Source organism: Pteronotus mesoamericanus, unplaced genomic scaffold (assembly GCF_021234165.1).
Source record: "Pteronotus mesoamericanus isolate MK-2021 breed Mesoamerican mustached bat unplaced genomic scaffold, CSHL_Meso_final scaffold_118, whole genome shotgun sequence".
NCBI classification, from domain to species: domain Eukaryota; kingdom Metazoa; phylum Chordata; class Mammalia; order Chiroptera; family Mormoopidae; genus Pteronotus; species Pteronotus mesoamericanus.
This window is the reverse complement of record NW_026555301.1, coordinates 2,125,307-2,152,042: the sequence shown is the minus strand read 5'-3', so window position 1 is coordinate 2,152,042 and position 26,736 is coordinate 2,125,307. Positions and strand designations below refer to the sequence as shown.

At 37.6% G+C, this 26,736-nt stretch overlaps 1 protein-coding gene across 1 annotated transcript in view; it reads left to right on the top strand.

The window, feature by feature from the left end:
• Window positions 1–26,736, top strand: part of NINL (ninein like) — a 216,209-nt gene that overhangs the window by 68,631 nt on the left and 120,842 nt on the right. The window contains exon 2 of the mRNA XM_054587462.1: window positions 5,158–5,351. Coding sequence (XP_054443437.1) covers window positions 5,169–5,351 — 183 coding nt within the window. The 5' untranslated portion in view covers window positions 5,158–5,168. The remainder of the gene's footprint in view (window positions 1–5,157; window positions 5,352–26,736) is intronic.

The following is a 26,736-nucleotide window of genomic DNA, read 5'->3' as shown; positions in this document are numbered from 1 at the left end:
ACTCTGGTGATTCCCAGATACCTAGCTCTACCCAACTTGTGGGCTAACTCAAGCCATTCCCAGTGACTTTTCCATATAAAAAAACTTACCTTGAAGGCTCACGATGTGGACTTTCCTAAAATCTCTGAATGGTTCACAAACCCCCAACTAAGTAGCATCTGGCCTCGGTGTACCCCATTCTTCTTGATAAGCAGTCCCAAGTCCAGCACTAGTAGCAGTCAGCCTTAGTTTGAAGCTTTGGCCTCTCATGGGCACCTCCAAGCCCAGCAAAAGTAGCAGTCATCTGAAGAGTGCTATGTATCTCATGTCAGGTGGCCTTAGGCAGGGCACAGGTGGCAACCAGTCTTGGCTTGCACCACTTGGGAGGCCTCAGAGCCAGGACATCTGGTGGACAGCTTCAGACTACACTGGAGCATCAACCAACCAGCCCCTTGAATGACACGGTTAAGGGGCAGTCACTTAAGGTACCCAAGCCCTGCTGAAGCAAATCCTGATTTGAGGGGTTAGCTTCTACACAGCATCTCCTCTGTTGTAGTCACGGCCAGTCTTTGCATCCAATTGACCTGGGTATAAGTCCCTCCCACTGAAGTGCCAACAACAGTCGAGGCTCAGTTACAACAGGAGGGTGTATGGAGCCCACAAAGGGGCACACCTGGAGAGTCCCACCTACTCTACAAGGCTATATATTATGTAGAGTTGCTATGTCTCCCAGTCTTCAAACCAAGACTGGGAGACAGAGCTGTACATAATACATAACCACAAACACAGGGAGGCAGTCAAAATGAGCAGACAAAAAACATCTGAAATGAAAGAAAACAGAACTCCAAAAAATATACATAATAAAGAAAAGCATTCCACCAGATGACAGCTCAGAACACTGTTTATGCCCTGGCCAGGTGACACAGTTAACTGAGCATCATCCCATACACCAAAAGGTTGCAGGTTTGATCCCCAGTCATAGCACACACCTAGGTTTCAGGTTTGATCTCTGGTGAGGGTGCATATGGGAAGCAACCAGTCAATGTTTCTCTCTCACACTGATGTTTCTCTCACTCCCTTCTCTCTCTAAAAATCAATAAAAACATATCCTCAGGTGAGGATTAATAAAAGACACTGGTTATAAGGATGCTCAGTAAACTTTGGTGAAGAGTAGATGACCTCAGTGAGAGCTTTCACAATGAGATAGGAACCGTAAAGAACGAGTCAGAAATGAAGAATACACTAACTAAAATGAAACATGCTTACAAGGAATCAACAGTAGTGTAAATGTAGCAGAGGATCAAATCAGTAATTTGGAAGATAAGAAAGCAGAAAACATCTAATCAGGACAGCAAAAATAAATAAATAAATAAATAAATAAATAAATAAATTAAATAAATAAATCCAAAAACATGACGCTAGTTTAAGGAGCCTCTGGGACAACTTCAAGTGTACCAACATTCTTGAAGTGTACCACCATGGGATTCTTGGAAGGAAAGAAAAGAGAGCAAAGAATTGAGAATATATTTGAAAAAATAAAGACAGCTTCCTTAACCTGGTGAAGAAATAGACATAAAGTCCAGAGAATTCCAAATAAGATGGACCTAAGAAGCCCACACCAAAATACGTCACAATTAAAATGCCAAAGATTAAAGACAGAGACAATCTTTAAAGCAGCAAGAGAAAAGTAGTTAGTTTCCTCGAAGGGAGCTCCCATAAGACTGTTCCTGATTTGTGTACAGAAATTTTGCAGGCCAGAAAGGATAAGCACAAAATGTTCACAGTAATAAAAAGCAAGGACCTATGATCAAGCTTATTCTACCCAGCAATGCTGTCATTTAGAACTGAAGGGCAGATAAAGAGCTTCCCAGACAATAAAAAGCTAAAGGAGTTCACCACCAAACCAATATTACAAGAAATGCTAAAGTGTCTATGTTAAGAAAAAGAAAAAAAATATTAATAGTAAAATGGCAATAAATACACATCTATCAACAATTACTTTAAATGCAAATGGATTAAATGCTGCCATCAAAAGATACATGGTTATATGGTGGTTGAATGGATAACAGAACCCTTATTTGTGCTGTCTCCGAGAGACTCACTTCAGATCGAAAAACATACACGGACTGAAGGTAAAGGGATGGAAAAAGATATTTCATGAAAATGGGACAACAGAAAAAACAGGTAGCAATTCTTATACCAGACAAAATAGACTTGAAAACAAAGGCTATAACAAGAGACAATGGAGAACTCAACTAGTCCACATCTGTGGACTAGAAATTTATCTGATAGAAAAGACATACGCATTTATATGTTCATTACAGTTTTATTTACAATAGCCAAGATATGGAAGCAACCTATGTGTCCATCAATGAATGAATGGAAAAAGAAGTGGTTCATGCATACAATAAAATATGAGTCAGCCATTAAAGAAAGAATGAAATCTTGCCACCTGCAACAACATGAATGGTCCTAGAGAGTATTGTACTGAGTGAAATAAGACAGAGAAAGACAAATGCCATATGATTTCACTTATATTTGGAATCTAAAAAGCAAAGACACAAACAAAAATTGAAGAAGCATACCAGAAACAGATTCATAGATATAGAGAACATTTGATAGTTACCAGATGGGAGAGGATTTGCGAGGAATGAATGGAAAAGGTGAAGGAATTTAGAAGTATAAATTGGCACTTACAGCATAGTCATGGGGAAAGAGTACAGCATAGGGAATATAGTCAACAATATTGTAATAACTATGTATGGTGTCAAATGGGTACTAGGTTTATTGGGATGATCACTGTTATATAAATGTCTAATCCCTGCATTGTATACCTTAAACTAATGTAGTATTGTATGTCAACTGTAATTGAAAAATTTTTTAAATTATTTTTTTAAAAAGTTCTTCTGTCAGTTTATTTTTATCTTATCAAAAATTAGCATTTACACATATGTGTAGTTTTATGCCACTCACTAAAGATGAGTCTTGTCTACAAAAGTGTTGGAACTCCAGTTAAGAGAGGGAATAACTTCACATAAGAGATTGGACCAGTGGTGATTTAAAACTATTATTTAGTTTGTCTTCTAGTTGCTTTTGGGGTTTTTTCCGTCTATTTTTATTTTTGATGTTTTTGCAGTTACCTCCTCAAAACAGCCTGGGAGAGTGGCACAAGTTCACAGCTTCATTCTTCTTTTCCCTTTTTAAACTTCCATGTTCCTGTCTGAGAAGTGGATGAATAATTTGATGAGTAAATAGTGCAGGTCCACAGAGATTCCTGAACAGGTTTGTTACCATTTTCCTCTTACATGAAATCTGAGACCATGAACCCAATTGTTCATTCTCGGGATGGATAGTGGCTTTTTTGCAACTGATCACAGAGTTTTAAATAAGATTCAGGTGAGGCATTTCGCTTTCTGAGATTGCAGTGAAATATCACTATGAAGATTCTACTCAATGTTAACTTTTTAATTTCATCTGTTGTTTTCTTGAGTAAGAATGTGACCATGCGCATTTTCCATTTGGCGGTTGATATGAACAGATTTTAAACCCCCATACAGTTTTTGTGCTGATGCGCACCTCCCTCTCCCCTGGGGGTAATGGTGAGTGAGCACCATAGACCACTTTAAAATTTACATCTTTATAATTGTGATTATACTTTACTAGGAAGAGATGTTGCTTGATTTTTCATGTTTGTTTGCTTACCATATTTCCTATTTTCAGAATTGTCCCTAGGTTCTGTGCCAATATAATAGGCTGAACTACATCCAGTTACCATTTCTGTGGGTCAGAATGGTCAAATAATGGCAGTTTTATATGGTTCATCCTAGTATCTTTAGGAGCTTAATGTTTTTGATGTTTTCATATTCTTCTGGTTATATTGTGCTCTCCTTGTTATAATAAGTTTTAAGAAATATAAAAATATAAAATAGCACAAAGTTATCTCTTACTATTTTGGTGATTTTTTTCTTTTATCCTTTTTGAATCATGTATTATTCTCAGAAAGTTGCAGAGTTTTTTTGATAAAACTGTTAAATGAATTATTATGAGTATAGTGACAGTTAAGTTTATTGGCTGTTATTATTATAAACAGAAGTTATCCTGTCTTGATATTTTATGAACTATGCTTCCTATGCTGTTAAACATTCTTTAGAAATTTGATGTTTAAGACAAGTTCTTATTCTGCCATATAAATACTATAATTTAGCAAACTATTCTTATAGGAATTATGAAACTCTTTTATGTAAAAAAATTGAAATATTTTAAAATTTCTTGATATATAGACAAAATACCCTCCCTAAACATGTATTAATTGTCACTTCCTCCAGGAATGTGTGAGATTCCCCTACTCTGTGAGCCTCAGAAGTGAAAGTTTTTATTCTTGATAATTTGACAGTCACAAATAGTGTGTTTTACTTTGAACATTTTTAGATGGTTATTAACTGTATACTTTTCTTCTGTTATGATTTATTTATTAAAATCCTGTATTTTTCTTGGAGTTTCCATTTTTCTTATAGTTGTAAGAAAAAAACCATACTTGTATATATATATAGAGAGAGAGAAAATTAGAATGTGTATTTGCCAAAATATCAATAATGATTTTTTAAAAAGATTTTATTTATTTATTCTCAGAGAAAGGAGAAGGGAGGGAGAAAGAGAGAGAGAGAGAAACATCGATGTGTGGTTGCCTCTCATGTGCCCCCAACTGGGCCCACAACCCAGGCATTTGCCCTGACTGGGAATCAAACCAGCAACCCTTTGGTTCACAGGCCGGCACGCAATCCACTTAGCCACACCAGCCAACAGCGCTCAATAATGATTTTTTAGGTGATGGAATTTTGGGTGATTTTGTTCTTTTCATACTTACCTTTTTCCCTGATTATTTGGAGTTTGGTTTTTTGTTTTGTTTTTGTTTTTGTTTTGTTTTTTGTTTTTGCAGGACAAAAATTCCTGGTTCTTGTGAAGGTGGACTAGCTCTCTAATAACATGTTTTAGGCCTCTTCTACAAAGGTGGAGTGGATTCCTCCCAGTCCCATTTAAACCTGAGAGGGCTGTCCATGTCCTTTGCTTACCTATCCAGCTTCTACCCTGTGCCTGGGCCACACTGCCTTGGATCATAATGTGTGAGGTGTGATAATAATAGTGTACCATTGTTTTTGGTTATTTCCTTTGCATGTTCAGCCTGCTATGGGATGGACAAAGAAGAAGAGAACCACTATGTTTCACAGCTCAGGGAAATCTACAGCAGCTGTGACACCACAGGAACAGGCTTTCTGGACCGGGAAGAGCTGACCCAACTCTGTCTTAAGCTTCATCTGGAAAAGCAGCTTCCCATTCTTCTGCAAACACTTCTCGGAAATGATAACTTTGCCAGGGTGAGTATTTGACTTATTATCTTAAGGAAAAGCACAGAGTACTTTATTGGTTATTATTGGCATTTGATAAATATCAGTTGGATAAAGATATGCATCAAAGAAAAATTATTGGGAAATGAAATGGTATTTTTCCTTTTGTGAAACTCCTGCATTATAGAAAGAATTTTCTTAAGATGACTTTTTAAATGGAGTAACCTTTAGAGGTTTGGTTTTGTTTTTGCAGAAAGATGTTTGAGTGATTTGTCAGCAGGTATAGGGGGTCATGGTATGAGTGAGTAGCATGTGATTCACAAAACACAGGGCTGGCTCTGTGAGCTCACACGCTGGTAAGTCATTCAGAGACTGACAGTTTCAGAGTAACTCATGGGAAGATTGTATTGTATTAGAGTACGCAGCTTGAAATTTATCTTGTAGGTGGACAAAATTTCAAACTACTGTTAAGAAACAAAGAATGCCTGTGTTCAGAGGTGTCCTGTGATTTCATGTAGGTAAGATAGGAAATGAACTCAGAGAGTTCTTTTCTCTGAGGAAATTCAAGGTCATTTAAATGGTGGTCTAGAACCTAGATAAAAACTTTCCTGAAAGAAACATTAATAAGAACCTCCCACCTTGTTCCTACTTCTGGAATGTATCCAGATGTTAAAATGTTAGTGCTACAAACAGGGCTTGTTATCTTGTTATCTCAACTTTGAAGGAAGAGCTATCTTTTTCACAGAACTCAGTTAAACTGTTGTCATTTTGAATGAGAAAAAAAATCTAGCTTGCAAATGTTCCTGAATTGGCGCTTGGGCAAAAACAAATGAAGAAAACCAATTTTTTAAAAAAGTCCTCAATGCTGGCATAGTGAGAGAATAAGGCAAATCTGACCTCTTGTAACTTCCCCAAAGAACCAACTGCCCTGTGTCACTAATACTTGTCATTAGGGTACTCTGACTCCTTGGTAGGGAATGCTGACTCAATTAAACTTACTGCACCCTTTCTCTCTTTATTCCGGTCCTGCTTTTTTTTTCTTTTGGACTTAAGAAGCCAAAATATTTTTTATAGGTAATGTTCCAGCCCCTTTTAATATCACCTGGAATTGTATTTGGAACCTAGATAAGAAAAAGGTACATTTATGAAAAAAATCAATACTCTAGTTATGTAAGCAGTATAAACAGATGGCCTGGTTTTCTTGATTATTTTTGACAGTTTGGAAAATTCAGAGCTAAAAGAATAACTTTTGGGCCCAGATTCAGATTGTACGTTCTGGTTATCGAGGAAACTGTATCATTTCTGAGCCTTTCCCCACTTTATGCTTTGTATGTGCAGAAGTGGTCTAAGATTTAAAAACATCAAATGTCACAGGAAAAAAAAAAGATCAGTATTGGAACATCAAAGAGAAGAATTAATTTGGATTGTTTGAGATTTCTGACTTCCCCCATGTCCCATGCATCCTGAAAGGCGGTTGCTCTGAGTTGTAATTCCTTCCCAGAGGCTTCAGGTTTCTCCTGATACATTAATGGGGAGGTATATTAGAAGGAGAGACAGACACTCACAACCAGTGACAGGAGCCTGATCTTTTCTGATTAACATTCACTTTTTGAACAGCAAATCTCTGTTCATATTCTTCAATCTCTCCTTCTGTCTGTCCCAATTTCATTCTGTCTTACAGCCATGATTATGTGTTCCCAAAAAGGAAGATAGGTTGGATAAATTAAGAAATCACTCTACTTCCTTTTAGTGCTCTTAAGTCTGACCTTAAGTTATCTATGGTGTTTCTCTTCCCTTCTTTTGTAAGCAATGAAGGAAGAGGACACAAAAACATATACAAGCACAGTCAAAATGGTATCAGATTAAATCACAATACACTTGGCTACTAGACCCCTCTATTGTTTGATGGTAGGAGAAAATCAGTCGATAAGTGTTAGCAAAGACACGAAAGAAATGAGATTAGATTATGCTAAATTGTCGTTTCATTCTGCTTCCATTCAACAAGTATTTCTGAGTGCTTGTTGTATGCTAGGCAACATCCAGAAGATAAGGATGTAAAAATGAAAGAAATATAATGTCTATATTCACGTGAAATATAATATATAGAAGATTACTCATTCTAACACTGATACACACAGCGAAAGACTGGAAACAGCCTTTTCAGTATGAGATTGGTTAAGTGAAGTTTATATAGCTCTCAAAAATGTTGAAGAGGCTTCAGACATTGTAATAGTGGCAAGTTCCCAAACTTAGGTCAACCTTCCAGTGAGGGCTACTAAAGAAGCTGAACAAAACGGTAAAAACAAAGATTTGAAACCAGTAAAGAGTAAATAAGCAAGTCAGCAAGAAATTACCAGCCTAAAAATCTATAATAAATCACATATCCTGAAAGATTAAGCTCTGCACACAAAACCCCATTTGCTCTGAGAATATTTTCTGGTATTAAGTAAGCAACTATTAAATTGATATGTGTTTTTTGAGGGCCTCAAAGTACCAGAGAAATATGTCAAAACCCACACTCACTCAAGGAAGAGAATCTAATAAAGGAGACTCAAATTTAAGGGAGGATCTTAAAGGGTAACACATTAGGGTAAAGATGAACTGTAAGTAAATAAGCCATTGTGCTTTTCTGCTATCTGGACTTGCATCCCCTTAGTGGTCAAGATTATCTCATTTCTTGCACTTAGATTAAGATTGTCCTGCATAGGTGGCGCCCTCAGGCATCTGGCAAAAGTAAAAAACAGCCCTCTTTTGAGACAGTACCATCATCCTAGATCTCTAATTACTTCCAAGTAATAGTTAAATATAATAATGAACATACAGTCCAGAGTAATTAGGTACACAGATAAGATAGGAAGAGTAAGAATCAGGAGATATAGCAGGCAGCAAGCACAAAGCTTTGATGGGTTGGAATTATTGGGCACTAAATATAAAACTACAGTTAATTACTATGTTAGGAGAGATTGAAAAACAAAAGCTTGAAGGATTGAACTCTAAACAGTGATTTAACATCTCTGAACAAAGAACTGCAAATAAAACTTTTACAACTGAAAAGCATAATAACCAAAATTAAAAACTAAACACAGAGTGGATCAGGATGGCGGAGGAGTGAGTAGAAGTCACACCTCCTCCCAGGACCACCCTGGAATTACAACTAAATTGTGGAGAAATCACCAGGAACAAACAACTGAACAATAGCAAGAGAGGACCATTGTAACGTCGGAGACAGAAGAATTGGCTTTAGCACAATCTAACTGGTAAGGAGTGCCATAGAGACTCGAGAAGGCAGGTGGAGTGCCCATGGGCAGCAGCACCAGAAGGATATTGAAATGGCCAGCTGGATCCCTCCAAGAAGAGCGAGGTCTAAACCAAAAGCAGGGATCTCTAGCCCACAGCACCAGAGCTCAAAAAGTACACAGAAAACAGCCAGCTGCAAAAAGCGGCAGGATTGCTCTCTGCCAGAGACAGGTGGCTGGAGATGCAAAGAACCATTTCAAGTCCCAATGCATAAATTTTTATTTGCAGCCACTTACCTTGATCTCTGGCAAAGGCAAGGCAGAGTGGGCTAGAGACACCTGAGGAGAGACTGGGGAAGGAGGCTTTGGGGAGAAAACTGGGAGAGTAGCCGGCGGGATCTTGATGCTGACTCATCCCCCATGCGTTAGCGGCCATCCTGTTCAGGCAGAGACCACTTCCCCTGAGCAGGAGCAGCGTCAGAGTATCCAATAGCTCCGCCCCAAAGTGGTATTCCACCCTGTCCTGTGCTAAGTTGCCTGATGAGTGCATCGTGGCAGCCACAGATAGTAGATCCCTGGCTAAAGGTGGCGCAGAGAGGTCTGGAGAAACTTGAGGAGAGACTGGGGACAGAGGCCTTGGGGAGATAATGGAGAGAGTAGCTGGCGGGTTCCCAGTACTGACTCCTCCCCCATACAGCAGCAGTGTGAGAGAACCCAATAACCCCACCCCAGGAGGGACTCCGCCCCACCCTGAGCTGTCTAAGGCAGCCTGCAGAGTGCAGAGTGACTAGAATAACAGCTGAAGGAGACAGCCACAAACAGTAGATTCCTGGAAGCCTCGAACAGACTGCCTAAGGTCAGACAGGGACAACATCTGACATCATCAGAGGCAAAAAGTAAAAACAGCGGTCTCCTACCATAGAAGCTCACACCACAAAGTCAGGAAATCAAGACAGATCAACTTAAGAAGCAGAAGCAAAAAAGAAGAGTCTCACAAATAATGGGAAGACAAATATGCACCACTTGAAGGGAAAGGAGGAGTCCCCAGAAAGAGAACTAAATGAAATAGAGGCAAGTAAACTATCAGATAATAAGTTCCAAACAATAGTTCTAAGGAAGCTCAATGAGCTCATTGAGCCCAGAGAGAATTACAAAAAACTACAGGGAAACTACAAGGAACTTACTGCAAACTATATCACCATGAAAAGGACATAGAAACTTTTATGTCCTTTTTCAATAAGAGAAAAGAGGAAATGAGGAATACAATTCCTGAATTGAAGAACACAGTAGAAGGAATCAAAAGCAGGCTCGATGAAGCTGAGGATCGAATCAGCGAGCTGGAGGACAAGGTAGAAAAAAGCCCCCAGAAAGAGCAAGAAAAGGAAAAAAACTCAAAAAGAATGAAGAGGCATTGAGGGAAATGCAGGACAACCTGAAATGTCATAATATCTGTATAATAGGGATACCAGAAGAAGACAATGAGGAAGGGATAGAAAACCTATTTGAAAGAGTAAGGATTGAAAACTTCCCTAATTGGAGGAGAGAAAAAATCACACAAGTCCAGGAGGCACAGAGGGCCCCATTCAAGAGGAACCCAATGAGGCCCACTCTAAGACACATCATCATTAAAATGGCAAATATCAAAGACAAACAGAGAATCTTAAAGATAGCAGGGAGAAATAGATAGTAACATATAAGGGAGCCCTGATATGGCTAGTGGCTGACTTCGCAACAGAAACACTGCAAGCCGGAAAAGAATGGCAAGAAATATCCCCAGTAATGAAAAGCAAAGGCCTGCAACCAAGACTGCTCTACCCAGCAAAGCTCTCAATTAATGTGGAAGGTTTAATAAGGAGGTTCCCAGACAAAAGAAGGTTAAAAGAATACACCTCCACCAAACCAGCACTGCAAAATATGCTAAGGGGACTGCTTTAAGATGAAGAAAAAGAGTCTATGAATACCCAGTTCCTTTCAGAGTTGCCAATACTTGATATTACCAATATTTTTTAATACGTATTAATCCGATTGTGCCAATGATGTGTTATTTTAATTGTTCCTTTATTATTTGTTGAAACTACACCTGTTTTTGTATATTTCTTGCCTATTTCTATTAATTTTAAAAAGCCTTAAATGACTTTTTCTTAATCCATTTTTTATTATATATTTGTAGAATTTTTTCCCTAAGAAAGAAAACAAAATAAACCATTAACCCTGTTTTAGATGTGTTGCAAATACTCTCCTGTTGTATTACTTGTCCTTTAACTTTTTTTATAGGTATATTACTATACAGTCTTAAATGTTTAATATAGTCATATTGTCAATGTTTTACTTTATAGCTTCTGGGTTTGAATATTTTACATCAGGGTAAGAAAAATATTAGTTTGTATTTTCTCCTAAAACTCCTTAGATTCTACATATTGATTTTTAACTCATTTGAATATTTCTTGTATAACGTGTGAAATAGGGCTCTATTATGTGTTTCATTTCAAGTAATAGTGGTCCACATACCTTATTTGTTGAATAAGCCTTATTTTCCCCATTGATTTGAAATATCAACTTAATCATATATTACATTGTTAGGCAGATATATACGTTTGTCTCTAGAATGCTCATTATATTTCATTGATCTACTTGATTATTTCTGTGCTGAGGTCATGTTTTAATTGCTGAGACTTTATAATGGTTTTGAATTTTTTAATATTTATATTAAAATATCTTTGACATTTAAAAAATTAATAAAATCAATCTGCATTTAAGAAAGAAGCAAAGAAAGAAAGAAAGAAAGAAAGAAAGAAAGAAAGAAAGAAAGAAAGAAAGAAAGAAAGAGAGGTGGAAATCCTGTCTTTCATGACAACATGGATGGAACTGGAGAATATTAAGCTAAGTGAAATAAGCCAGTTGATGAAAGATAAATACCATATGATGTCACCTATAAGTGGACTCCGTTCATCAAAATAAACTAACGAACAAAATAAACCACAGGCATGGAAACATGGAGCAGACTGAAAGTGACCAGAGGGGATGGTGGAAAGAAGGGGAAGAGACTAGACAAAGAGCATGTATGAATGACCCACGGACATGGACAACAGAGTGGGAATTGACTGTGGGAATGGGTGGAGGTTGGTAAAGGGGTAAAAATTGAGACAACTGTAATAAAATAAACATGATTTATAAATTTAAAAATATTATTATAAAATAAACATCAAAAAAATAAAAACTGAATGCAAGAGTTTAACAGCTTTTTGACAAAAGAGTTTAACAAATTTTTAACAAATTTGACACAACTTAAAAAAGAGAAGGTAAAGATAGAGTAAGAAAGTCTAACAACCCTTTAGTTGGAATTCCATGAGGAAAAGACTGAATGTGTAGGGCACTATGTGATTAGATACTAGCTTTAAAATTTCCAGAACAGATTTAGGATTTCAAAAGCTATTGAATTCCAAGTAGCATAAATAAAAAGAAGTCAAAGAGATCATCTTAAAAGTAGCCAGACATTGGTACACAGGATCTCTTTGTATTTTTTCTACAACTGCATGTGAATCTAAAATCAATCACAAAATGAAAAGATTATTAATTGCTAAAAAGCAAAGGAAAAAATCATTCTGAAAATGAGCCATAGGTAGACAGCTTCCTTCTCAAATGTGACAGAGCCAGTAGAAAGCTTTCTCCAATGTCCTTGAAAAAAATCAACTGCCAACCTGAATTTCATATGCAGCAAAAAACATTTTTAAAAAAGAAAGGTGAAAGAATTCATTCATGAGAAGGTGAATTTGCTGTTATGAAAGGATTTAAAGACAAACACCTCTAATAAATATTTGTTGAGTGGTGAGATCACCTGCTAATTGGGGGCATCACCTGCTAATTGGGGAGGTAGAAAATAAACAAATGCGTAAATAATCCAGTTTCAGGTCATGATACGTGCATATTCCAGACAGAGGCTTCCACAAGCTGAGAGCAGCATTTAGTGCTCAGCAGCAGTAACAGAGGTGCTCATGCAAATTCTGTGCCAGATTTGGGAAGCTGCTGAGACCTACAGCACCAAATACTGGCTTTTCCAAAACATACGGCTGGGATTTGGATTTGTCTAGTTAATTTACATTGTTAATTTCTTTCTGTATGGCTCTCATTGAAGAATACATAGAGAAAATGTACGTACAGCTCAGTGAATATCCCACATTGAGCCACATCTGGTAACCAGCATCTCAAATCCCTCCTCATGTCCTCTTGTTAAGTCCCTCTGCCACCAAAGGTAACAACTCTCTTGACACTAACACAATAGATTCATTTTGCCTGTTTCTGTAGTTCATATAAATGGAAATGTACAGTACATGCTCACTGCATACTCTCTGGCTTTTTTTTTTTCATATTTTTAAAAGTCCTAACTCAAGGATATTTTAATTGATTTTAGAGAGAGATGAAGTGGGGGGCAGGAGAGGGAAAGAGAGAAAGAAAAACATTAATGTGATGAGACAAACATCAATCAGTTGCCTCCCATATGCACTGCAACCGGAGACAGAACCTGTAACCTAGGTATGTGCCCTGACCGGGTCAAACCTGCAGCCTTTTGGTGTACGTTGCTCCAAACATGACAATGCTCTAACCAACTGAGCCACCCAGCCAGGCCATATTCTCTGGCTTTTTTTTATTCTATATTATATCTGAGATATATTCATGTTGTCTCTATCACTGTTCTTTTTCTCCTTTTGTCTAACATCTAGGTCACTTCAACTGTTCTCTTTATAAATTATTTTTCTACTAAAAGAGAATAAATGTGCAGTAAAAACACAGACAATCAAACAAAGAGAGTTTAGCACCAGCATACTTAAGAAAAATGAAATTTTGAGGAGGTACTTCAAGTAGATGGAAAATTATCCCAGACAGGAAGACAAAAATGCAAGTGAAAATGAAAACAAAGTACTAAATATTTGGATAATTATAAATGTGCATCGACTATATAAAACAAAAAATATTTTGTTGGGGTGTAAAATATAGTTAAAATATGTGATAAAGGAATAAGTCAGGAGTGTAGTAAATGAAATTAAAGTATTGCACAGCCTTCATATTGTCATGGAAAAGGGTCAAAGTATTGAATAATAGTAAACTTTTCTAAGCTAAAGATGTATTATAAATTTTAGGAAAAACATAAGAGAATGGAACTAGACTGCATAACTTCTAAATTAATAAAGAGAAAAGTGAAGTCCTAAAAAAAATCAATAAATTCAGAGAGAGGAAAGAAAGATGAAAAAATAAGCAAGTCAAAATGAAAAGACAAAGTAAAATAGTAGATTAAAATCTAAATATATTAGTAATTACATTAAATGTAAATAGACTACATGTTTTACCTTAAAAAAATAAAGATTTTCAGATTGGTGGGGAAGTCCGATGACAGACTGTGTATACGAGAAACTTCTAAAACATAATAGTACAAAAAAATGACATTATTAGAAGTTTGGTAAAAATATATATAATGTAGATATTAACCAAAAGAAAGCTGAGGTAGTTTTTTAATATAAGAGAAATTAATGTTAACTGTAAAAAGTATTACTGCAGTAAAGAGGATTAGCATTTTTTAGTTCTAAAAGATTAAATTCACCAAGGATTGATTTATTTTTTCTTCTTTTAGATTGTATTTATATTTTTAGAGAGAGGAGAAGGGAGGGGGAGAGAGAGGAAGAGAAACATCGATGTACCAGAGACACACCAATCCAATGCCTCTTGTGTGCCCCCCACCGGGGGACCCGCCTGTGACCCAGGCATGTGCCCCAACTGGGAATCAAACCAGCGACCTTTTGGTTCGCAGGCCAATACTCAGTCCACTGAGCCACACCAACCAGGGCTAAATTCATCAAGAGGATTTAAATGCATTTCTGTGACTCAGCAATCCCATTCTTAGGTATTGTGCTCTAGAGAAATTGCTAAGGAAACATGTAACAATGTTTAAAGTGGTTTTTTTTTTTTCTTTTTCATTAACAAATACTGAAACAATGGAAATATCAGCAGGAGAATAGATTAATATTTGTTGCATGATTACACAATGTAATGCTGTACATCAGAGAGAAGAAATGACATGCGTAGCAACTTCAGTGATTACAGAAATAATATTGAGTCTAAGAAGCAAGACTTGAAAGAGTACATACGTATGATTCCATTTAGATCTTATGAAATAAGAGGAAAAATTAAACCATATTGTTAAGGATGCATAAATTTAAGTATAAAAGAAAGGACATTATTAGATAAAAGTCAGAGCAGAGGGACAAGGGTTTAATTAGAAAAGAACCATTGTGGAGTGGCTCTCTGAGGACTGGCAGTGTTATTTCTTGATGGGATGGTGATAGCATGGATATTTTCTTTATGTATATTAATGTATCATCATCAGATCTGTCTTTTCTTCACTGTTTGTTTTCTAATTATATTGTCTGATTTTCTTTTATAAAATTGTTAATCATGTGTTTTTGAACATGGGTTTATGGTTAACTTTTATTTTCCTTATTATAGTCATATTGAAAAAAGATTTTTTTGGTTAGGTTAAACATAGTATTTAAACTTCAGGGTTAGATACTATGTGGATTTAGCAACCTAGGAAGTAGATCTCTGCTTTCCTTTGGGGTTTGTGCGATAATAAAACAATCCATGTGTTTTATTGGTTCAACACCTAATTCAGGCTGCTTATGTTTCAATGGTTGAAACACCCCAATCACTAGCATTCAACAGTGGTCTTTTTTTTCCTAGTGTATATACAGAATTAAAACTAGAATTTCAATTTTTAAAGGAACCTGAGCAGTCCTATAATAGTTAGGCTCTTTTAAGCAGCAGATGCAGAGGCCTATTAATGTAACTTTGCATAGTCCTGACCTGGTGGCCCAGTTGGTTGGAGTGTCATCCTGTACTCCAAAAGGTTGTGGGCTCCATTCCTGATCAGGGCTATTATACCTAGGTTGCAGGTTTGACCCTGGTCAGGATGTATACAGGAGGCAACCAATAGATGTTTCTTTTTCTCTCACCACTCCCCACCCCGCACCTTCCTCTTTATCTAAAATCAATAAACATATATTCAAGTGAGGATTTTTTTAAAATAACGTAACTTTGCAGTATTGTGCTAGAGCTGGCTCAAACTAGTTCACGAAGAGCTAATTGTGCACATCTATTTTTGTTTTTATGCATTCCCTCACTTCCCTCCACTTTAGCAACCGTTAGCTTGTTCTCTGTATCTCTGGGTGTTTCTGTTTTGTATTGTTTATTCATTTGTCTGGATTTTTAGATTCCACATTCAAGTGAAACCCTGCAGTATTTGCCTTTGTCTGACTTATTGCTCTCTATGTCCATCTATGTTGTCACAAATGGTAAGATTTCATTCTTTTTTGTATTACTGAGTAATATTCTTGTGTGCATGTCTGCTTTCAAATTACATCTTTCATCTGTTGATGGATATATATGTTGCTTCCATATCTTGGTAATTGTAAGTAATGGTCTAGTGAACATAGGGCTGCATGTATGTTATTGAATTATTGTATCTGTCTTCTCTGGGTAAATAACCAGAAGTGGAAATGTTGGGTCAAATATTAAATTTTCAAGTAACCTCCATATTGTTTTCCATAGTGGTTGTAGCAATTTACATTCCCACCAACAGTGTAAGAGGCTCCCTTTTCTCCACTTCTTGCCAGCACTTGTTAGTGGTTAATTTATTGATGATAGTCATCCTGACAGGTGTGAGGTGATATCTCATGTGGTTTTGATTTGCATTTCCCTAGTAGTTAGTGATGTTGAGCATCTTTTCATGTGTCTATTAGCCATCTATATGTCCTTTTTGGAAATTTTTCTATTCAGGTCTTCAGCTCATTTTTTAAAATTACTGGTATATTTTATTGTTTATATTATTACAGTCATTCCAGTGTTTCCTCCTCCCAGCAGCCCCCACTCCCTCAACCAATCCCCACACCTTTTTTCATGTCCATGGGTCATATAAGTTCTTTGGCTTCTCCATTTCCTATACTGTACTTTACATTCCCATGACTATTCTGTTGCTACCAAGTTGTGCTTCTAAATCCCTTTACATTTTCACCTATTCCCCTAATTCCCCCTCCCATCTGGCAGCCATCAAACCAGTCTCCATATCTGATTTTGTTTCTGTTCTGCTTGTTTCTTTAGTCTTTTTTAAATTCAGTTTTTAATAGATATGTATTTATTCCCACTTTATGATTTATACCTTTGATCTTCTACTTTTTCTTAAATAAGTCCCTTTAACATGTCATATAATAATGGTTTTGTGATAATGAACTCCTTTAGGTTTTTCTTGTCTGGGGAGCTCTTTATCTGCCCTTCAATTCTAAATGATAGTTTTGCTGGATAGAGTGGTCATGGTTGTAGGTCCTTGCTTTTCCTCACTTTGAATATTTCTTGCCAACCACTTCTAGTCTGCAAAACTTTTTTGAGAAATCAGCTGACACTCTTACGGAAACATCCTTGTATGAGAGGGGTTATCCCATTCTACAGAGCCCTGCTTCCGCCCTGGCCACTGTGGATGAAGAAATAAACTGTACCAGACACAATTTGCCTGTCAGGAAAAGGGGTGGCAATTCCCTCCAGTGGAGAATGCCCTGGGCCCTTCTCTTGAAGTGGCTTTGCAAAGCTTATCAATCAATGCCTAAAGGCTATATTTACAGAAAACAGATAGAGATCATATATAACAATTGAAGGAACACAGAGATTTGCCTCAGGTCAGAGTCTGGTAGACAGGGTGATGCCTATTCAGCTCTAAATCCTGGGGAAGATAAACTTATCCTTTGCTCAGACCTCAAACACCAGTACTCAATAGCAAAGTAGGTTTCATAGGATTTAATCCATTCCTTTTCCTGGTCTAATTTCCCCTGGGAACTGCCTGATCCAGATCAGGGCTATACCTGCCTCCTGTATTGTTTGAAGCCTGAGTCAGGCGGATGGAGCAGAGCAACCAAGAGATAAGGAGACTTCTTTCAGACAGAATGAGGACTCCGGCCATGACAAAGTTGAAGGGTGAGGGTCTTTTGCCCCTTCTCCATGTCCCCCAAGTCCTTCCCCGGTGGCCCCTATGTGACTGTGCCTGTCTTAGGTTGCCCCTGCTATCAAGGGGTTTTACCCATCATTGACTAACCAGCCATCCTCCGGGGCCAAGCAGGGTGATGTGAGGGTGATGTGCCACCCTGCCTTGGTAGTGTAGCCTATATAGTAGGTGTCCTATAGGGTCCAGTGGCACAGCCTCCCATATCACCCAAGCTGGGTACTCAATGCGTGCTTTCCATGTGGGCTGAGCACATCCTCCTCTTGTAGTTGAGCCTTGTTTGCTGTTGGCAGGTCAATGGGAGTGATTTAGCCAAGCCAGTCAGCTGCAAGGACTGGTTGTGACCACTGACCACCAACCTCCACCCTCTGTGGAGGATCAGCTGTGCAGGGCTCCACTCCACAGAGCAGGACTTACTTCAGCAGGGCTCTGGTGCCCACCTGTATTCTGTCTGAGGCCACATGGCATAAGCTGTAAAGCAGTCTGCAGCTGGCTGCTTCTTGTGCTGGACTTGGAGTTGCCCTAGTGAGTCCAGGCTGTGAGCCAAAGCCTACTGCTTTCAGTGCCTGGCCTGGGACCATGTAGCAAGGTACAGAGGCTCCCTGAGGACAACTGCTGCTTGTTTGAGAGGATTTAGAAACAGCAGAAGCATATGCCAAGACAAGTCATTCATATGGAAAAGCCACTCTTAACCACATGGGTGGGTCCAGATGTTGGGTGGGGTAGAGTATAAGGAAATCACCAGGGCAGGACAAACAGTGTTAGCCAGGTTGATGGAATATCAGATATGGTGCCTGCAGCACTCTGTGGCTGTGTAGGGGTAGGGCTCAGAAGAGGAGCAATAGCAACTGGCCTCTGCCAGCTGTTCTGTCTTGGAGAAAGCTGTTTCCCAGCTCTCACACTGATGTCAGACACTTCACGTTCTCCCTGTGTGCTACTTATGCCTTTCACACTACTGCCCTGGTGCTGGAGCTCAATGAGAGTGAGTCGGAATGAATCCATGAGTGGACCCCTTAAGAGGAACTGCCTGGGAATCCATCAGTTTCTTCCACTGACTCAATGTCCACTGGTCTTCACAGCAAGAAGCCATGGGGGATTATATTTCCAGCACTGGAACCCTGGCCTGGGAGGCCTGGTATGGGCCTGGGACCCCTCAGTCCCAAGATATCCCTCCTGACTTTTATCTGCCACACTCAGCCCTTTCCACGTCTTCGCATTTCCACGTCTCTGTCCCTCCTACTAGTCTGGATGGATGTAGTTTCTTCTTTAATTCTGTGGTTGCATGACCTTCATTCAACTTGATTTCTGCCAGTTCTGAGTGATAGTTGTTCTATAGTTTAGTTGTAATTTTGATGTGGTTGTGCAAGGAGGTAAGGCATATTTATCTAGGCCTCCATCTTGGAGGTCTCTTTCAGCTCATTTTTTAAGCAGATTGTTTGTTTGTTTTTTTGGTGTTTAGTTGTGTGAGTGCCTTATATATTTTGGATATTAACCTCTTAATTGGAGTATCATTTTCAAATATCTTGTCCCAATTAATAGGTTGCCTTTTTGTTCTGTTGATGGTTTTCTTCTCTGTGTAAATATTAATACTTCTTAGTTTGATATAGTCCCATTTGATTGTTTTTTTTCTTTTGTTTCTCTTGCCCAAGGAGACATATCTAAAGAGACGCCTCTAAGAGCAATGTCAAAGAGTTTATTGCCAATATTTTCTTCTAGAAATAGTATTCTGGTTTGAGTTCATTCTTTATATTATATAAGAAGTGATCAGTCCAGTTTCACTTTTTGCATGTATCTTTTCCCAGAAGTCCTTATGGAAGAGACTGTGTTTACCCGATTGTATATTTTTGCCTTCTTTGTTGTTGATTATTGCGCATATAAGTGAGGACTTGTCTCTGGCCTCTTTCTTATTCCAGTGATTTATATACCTGTTTTTATACCTGTACTGTACTGTTTTGATTATCGTAGATTTGTAGTTTAATTTGAAATGACAGAGTATGATACACTTCACTTTGTTCCTTCTCAAGGCTTCTTTGGCTATTTTGGCTCTTTTATGGTTCCGTGTAAATTTTAAGATTAGTTCTAGTTCTGCGAAGGATGCCACTGGTATTTTAATAGGGGTTACATTGAATCTGTATATTGTTGAATCAGTTAGGGATATTTTAACAATAATAATCCTTCCAATCCATGAGTATGGAATATCCTTTCATATATTTGTATCCTCTTTAGTTTCTTTTTGCAATCTCTTAACGTTTCAGAGTTCAGGTCTTTCATATCTTTGGTTAAATTTATTTTAAAGTATTTTATACTTGATTTGTAAATGAGACTGTTTTTTAAATTTCTCCTTCTATATATTCATTATTGGTATATAGAAACTTAACAGGTATCTACATATTGATTTTGTATCCTGGAACTTTACTGCATTCACTTGTTAGTTCTAACAGTTTTATTGGTGGAGTTTTTAAAGTGTGTATAAGTAGTAGTATTGTCATCAGCAAATAGCGAGAGTTTGTTTTTATTTTTCCAATTTGAATGGAACAAAACAAGAATGCCTACTTACAGCACTTCTATTTAGCATAGTATTGGAAGCCCTGGTGGTGGTTTAGAGGAAAATCTTTCAGCTTTTTAAAATTGAGTATAATATTAGCTATTGGTTTCTCATATATTTACTTTATTCTATTGAGGTGTACTCCTCTGTACCCAGTTTGTTAAGAATTTTTATCATAAAAGGAGGTTGAACTTGGCAAATTCTTTTTTGCATCTATTGAAATGATTATATGATTTTTATTTTTCATTTTGTTAATTTAATGTATCCCATTGATTGATTTATGGAAATTTAACTATTCTTGCATGCCTGGGATAAATCCTACTTGATTATATTCTATAATATTTATAATGTACTGTTGAATTCAGTTTGTTAATATTTTGTAGAGAATTTTTACATTCATGTTCATCAAGGATATTGGCCTGTATCTTTTTTTTTTTTTCTGATAATGTTTTTGGTTTTTGAATCAGGTAGTGTTGGCTTCACAGAATGTGTTTGAAAATGTTCCTTTCTCTTCAACTTTTTTCAAATAGTTTAAGAAGGATAGGTATTAATTCCTTAAATATTTGATAGAATTTACCTGAGAAGTGTCTGGTGGTCCTGGACTTGTTTTGTTTTTTTATTTGTTTATTTAGTATCGTGTTATGCTGCGCAGCGCTAGACAGGCCATGCCGCTGTAAGGGAGCGCCACTGGGGTCGCCACTCGTCCCAGCCCAGGTAGCAAATGCTGTGCCAGGGGGAAGGAGTGTTTCACAGGGAGCGCGGTGCTCTCTGAATCTGTGGGAAACCGGCGGCGGCCAGCTGAGATGGGAGCAAAGCTCTGAATCCCACAGAGCCTGTCCTGGGGTTGTCACGGATGAGGGGAATAAACACAAATTGTTGCAACCACTTCTCTGTTTGCCTGGAGAGCAGACTGGGGCACATCCCTCTTGGTGTAGAAGCCTGTGGCACATCCCTCTAGTGGGGAAGACCCCTTCGCCCTTTGTTCCAAGGCTTTTATTGAGAATCTTATCAGTGGGGCTAGGTAACAGGAAAGCATACGTTATCTCATTACATTAGTATGTTAAGTTTCACAGAGAATATATGATGCCTTTAAGAAGACAAATGACAGGAATACACTGATTTACCTGGGTCTGAGAGGAGACCAGTATAAACAAAAGAGTCTAAAGATAAGGGCATAGTAGACATAAAAGCCCCTCATTAGGGTATAGGGTAAGGTTTGTAAATAATGTAAATGTCCTTCACAGCATGAGCTGGCCAGAGATCTGAGGGAAGAAGAAAACACACTTCAAAGAATTTACTTTTAGGCCTGCTTTCCCCGTGAATCACCAGATCTGTTTTGGGCTGATTCCTGCACTGTTTCAAGCCTGAGCCAGGTGTGGGGAGGGAACCACCAAGAGATAAGGAGACTGTTTTTCGACTATAGTGAGGACTTCAGCCCTGTCCAAACCAAGCCGAGAGGTGCAGGCCTTTTTGCCCTTTCTCCGTATCCCCCAATTTCTTGTTTTCTGCCAATACCCGACTGAGATCTGTCTTAGGTTGCCCCTCCCCACCAAAGGGTCTTACCCATCATTGATGCCCAGTCCTCCATGGCAAAGCAGAGAGGCAGGAGCTACACCCCTGCCAGGGGTGGGGGTGGCGGTGGGGGTGAAAGGTTATGTCTCCTCAGGAGCCTGTTTCTTCAAGGCCTTCTGATTATTTCCAGTCTTGGGGCCCTCAAGTTTGTCTACAGGGTTACAGTTCCTGAAATCAAGCAGGGCATTTCCCAACAGTATTGCTTCAGTTCTGTTGCTAATACACCATCTAGTTATAGTTCCTGTTTCTTCCTGGTTCAGTTTTGGGAGGTTCTATGCTTCTACAAATGTATCCATTTCATCTAAATTGCTTAATTTGTTTGCATATAAGTTTTTGTAGTATTCTTTAATGAGTCTTTATATTTCTGTGCTGTCCTTTGTAACTTATGTTTCATTTATGATTTTAGCTTTGGGGATTCTCTTTTTTTCTTGATGACTTTGCTAAAGGTTTGTCAATTTCATTTTTTTCAAAGAAGCAGGTCTTAGTTTATTTTATTTATTTTGCTCTGAACTTATTTGTTTCCTTCCTTTTGTTTATTTTGGGGTTTCTCTGTTGTTCTTTTTCTAGATCCTTTAGGTAAAAGTAAGATAGTTTATTTTGAATATTTCTTGTGTGTTGATGTAGGTTGGTATAGCTGTGAACAGCCCTCTTAGAAATGTTTCTGCTGCAGCACACACATTTTGAAAACTTGTGTTTCATTTTCATTTGTCTCAAGGTAGTTTTTTAAAACTTGTTTAATTAGTTCTTTTTTTTTTTTTTTTTTGCTTAACCCCTTCACTTCTTTTACCCTACTCTCCCACAGCTGCCCCTCTGACAGCTGTTAGTCTGTTCACTGTATCTATGAGTCTCTTTCTATTTGTTAATTTTGTTCATTAGATTCTATATATTAAAATAAAAGCATGTGGTATTTGAATGTCTCCAAGTGGCTTATTTCCTTTAACATAAAAGGCTCCAGGTCAATCCATACTGTCACAAAATGTAAGATTTCCTTTTATTTTTTTTTATGACTGAGTAGTATTGCATTGTTAATATACCACAGCTTTTTTATCCATTCACCATTGTTATACAAAGATGCCCTCAATTTCTGAATTTTGACTTTGTATCCCACTGTTTTGCTGAATTCATTGATTAGGTCAGCTAGTTTTTTGGTGGAGTCTGTAGGGTTTTCTGTGTTCAATATCATGTCATCTGCAAACAGTGACGGTTTTACTTCCCCCTTTCCAATTTGGACACCTTTTATTTCTTTTTCTTGTCCAGTTGCTGTGGGTAGAGCTTCCTATACTATGTTGAATAGAAGTGGTGAAAGTGGACACACTTCTCTTGTTCCTGATCTTAGTGGGAAAGCTGTTAGATTTTGCCCATTGAGTATGCGGTTGGCTGTAGGTTTCACATATATGGTCTTTATTATGTTGATGTATGATCCCTCTACTCCCACTTTGCTAAGTGTTTTTATCATAAGTGGGTGCTGTACCTTATCATATTTCCCTGATGAATTGATATGATCATGTGATTTTTGTCTTTTCTTTTACTTATGTGATGTATTAGTTTACGGATTTGTGAATATTGAACCATTCTTGCATCCTTGGGATGAATCCAACTTGATGATAGTGTAGGTTCTTTTTAATGTACTGCTGGATGCGGTTTGCCCATATTTTGTTGAGGATTTAAGAGTCTGTTTTCATCAGGAATACTGGCCTGTAGTTTTCTTTCTTTGTTGTGTCTTTATCTGGTTTTGGAATTACGGTGATGCTAGCCTCATAAAAAGAATTGGGAATCTTCCCTCTTCTTGGACTTTTTGGAATCATTTGAGAAGGATAGAGGTTAGCTCTTCCTTAAATGTTTTCTAAAATTCTCCTGTGAAACATACAGTACATGGTTTTTGTGTCCCAGAAGTTTTCTGATTACTGCTTCAATTTCACTAGCTGTTATTGGTCTGGTCAGACTTTCTGCTTCTTCGTGATTCAGTTTTGGAAGATTATATGTTTCTACAAATTTGTCTTTTTCAAATAGTGGTCATATTTCTTTGCATATAGTTTTTCATTATAATCTCTTACAACCCTTTTTATCTATTTCTGTGGTATCCATTCTAATTTCTCCTCTTTAATTTCTGATTTTATATATTTGGGCCCTCTCTCTTTTTTTCCTCATGAGTTTGGTTAAAGATATTTTGCTTTTTTTTATATTTCAAAGAACCAGCTCCTGGATTTATTAATCCTTTTAATTCTCCTTTTAACCTCCATGTCATTTAATTGTGCTCTGATCTTGGTTGTTTCCTTCCTTCCTCTACTTGCTCTGGGTTTTGTTTGTTGTTGTTCCTCCAGTTCTTGTAAATGTAGGATTAGGTTGTTTATTGAAAATATTTCTATCTTTTTTAAGTGTGCCTGTATAGCTATGAACTTCCCTCTCAGGACTGCCTTTATGTATTCCATAGGTTTTGGACTGTTGTGTGTTCATTTTCATTTGTTTACAGAAACTTTTTGATTTTTTCCTTGATCTCATTATTAAACAATTCATTGTTTAATAGCACGCTATTCACTCTCCACAAATTTGAATGTTTTTTAGTGTTTTCCCTGAGATTAATTTCTAGTTTCAAGCCCTTGTGGTTCAAGAAACTGCTTGATATGATTTCAATTATCTTGAAGTTGTTGAGTCTTGTTTTGTGTCCTGTAATGTTGTCTATCTTTGAAAATGTTTCATGTGCAGTTGAAAAGAATGTGTTTTTGTGTCTTTGGTATGAAGGGTTCTGGATATATCCGTTAAGTTCGTTTGATCTAGTGCGACATTCACTGCCACAATATCCTTCTTGATATTTAATTTCGAAGATCTATTCATTGTTGGTAGTGGGGTGTTAAAATCCCCTACTGTAAGTGTGTTGCTGTCTATATCTTTCTTGAAGTACTCCAAAATTTTCCTTACATATTTGGGCTCTCCTATTTTGGGTTTGTATATGTTTACAATATTTATGTCTTCTTGATGGATTCTTTCCTTGACTATTATGAAGGGCCCTCTCTGTATCTCTTTTAATGGGCTTTGTTTTGAAATCTATTTTGCCAGATATAAATATTGCTACCCAGCTTTTTTTTTTTTTCTGTCCATTTGCTTGCAGTATTTTTTTCCATCCCTTAAATTTCAGTCTGTGTAGGTCCTTTTTTCTGAGGTGGGTCTCTTGTAGCCAGAATATGTGCAGGTCATGTTTTCTTATCCATGCAGCTTCCCTATGACTTTTATTGGGGCATACAATCAAGTACACTTAAGGTTATTATTATTAGGTACTTACTCATTGCCATTTTCCCCCTTTTTACCGTGTTCCCCTTTCTCTCACACTTTTTTTTTCATCTTCTTAAGCAGTCCCTTTAACAGATCTTGCACTGCTGGTTTGGTGGAGATGTATTCTTTTAGCCTTCTTTTGTCTGGGAAATTCCTTATTTTGCCTTCCATTTTAAATGACCGCCTTGCTGGTAGAGTAGTCTTTCTTGCAGGCTTTTGGTTTTCATTACATGGAATATTTCTTGCTATTCTCTTCTGGCCTGTAGTGTGTCTGTTTGAGTAGTCAGCTGCTAGCTGTACTGGGCTCCCTTTATGTTACTTCTTGTTTCTCCCTTGCCGCCTTTAAGATTCTCTCTTTGTCTTTGAATTTTGAGACTTTAATTATGGTGTGTTTGCAGTGGGCCTTTTTGGGTACCTCTTGATTTGGACCCTCTGTGCTTTCTGGACTTGTGTGACTTTTTCCCTTTTCAAGTTAGGGAAGTTTTCTGTCATTGCCTTTAAATACTTTTTCTATCGCTTGCTCCTCTTATTCTTCTGGTATCCCTGTTATAAACATATTATTACGTTTCATGTTGCTCTGGAGTTCCATTAACACCTCTTCATTTGTTTTGTGTCTTTTTTCCTTTTCTGGCTCTTTCTGGGAATTTTTTTCTACCTTGTCCTCCAGTTCACTGATTTGATCGTCTGCTTCATCTGCCCTGCTTTTGATTCTTTCTATTGTGTTCTTCATTTCAGAAATTGTATTCTTTGTTTCCTCCTGACTCTTGTTGACAAGTTCTGTATCCTTTTTCATGCTGATTTATTTTGCAGTATGTTCCTTGCAGCTTCCTTATAGTTTTTTGTAATTCTCACTCAGCTCATTGAGATTCCTCATAATTGTTTTGAACTCAGTATCTGATAGTTTACTTTCCTCTTTTTCATTTAGCACTTTTTTCTGAGGACTCTTTCTTTCCTTTCTATTGGCAGTTATATCTTTGTATTCCCATTATTTCTGAGACTCTTCTTGTTTGCTTCTGATTCTTAAATTGATCTGTTTACTCCCTGTCTTTCTAGTGTGAACTTCTATGGTAGGAGACCTGTGAGATTCAGTGGTGCAGTCTCCTTGATCTCCTGAACTTGATGCTCCTGGGATGTCCTTATGCCTTTTATGTTGGCCCTCTGGATGTAATTGGGTTTTGATTATTGTTGGGTCATTGTTTGATCCATCCAGCTGGTTGACTGAGGGCCACTCCACCCACAATGTTTTGTATCCTGTTATGCTGGAAGAAACCACACAGCCCAGGAACAAACCCAATCCTTGCAAAAAGAACTCCCACCTGCAGTCCCACTATCAACAGCAAGTGAACCAGTGTTAATAAGGGTATAAAGAGATTAAGACTATTATAAGAAAGGAAAGTGAATATGAGACTACCTACTAAAAGAAGAGTGATTTTGAGAGGGAAGAGGGAGGAGCACTAATAAGAGTAGGGAATCAGGGCAATGCAAAGAGAGATGGTAAAATTTACATCATAATTACAAAAGGGAATCAAGAAGGCATAATGGAGTTAGAGAAGGGAAGTGTATAGTATTTTGTTTAAAGAGAAATTAAAATAAAATGAGAGAGAAGAAAAAGAAAGTAAATAATAAATAAATAGAAACCAATTTTAGAGAAAGATCCACCACAGCACATTCAACAACAACTGAGCTAAAGTTATAGGTGGGATGGGAATGAGAGGGAAAAAACAAAGAAGGAAAAGCTTAAGAGATGTCTAGAGGAAAGGG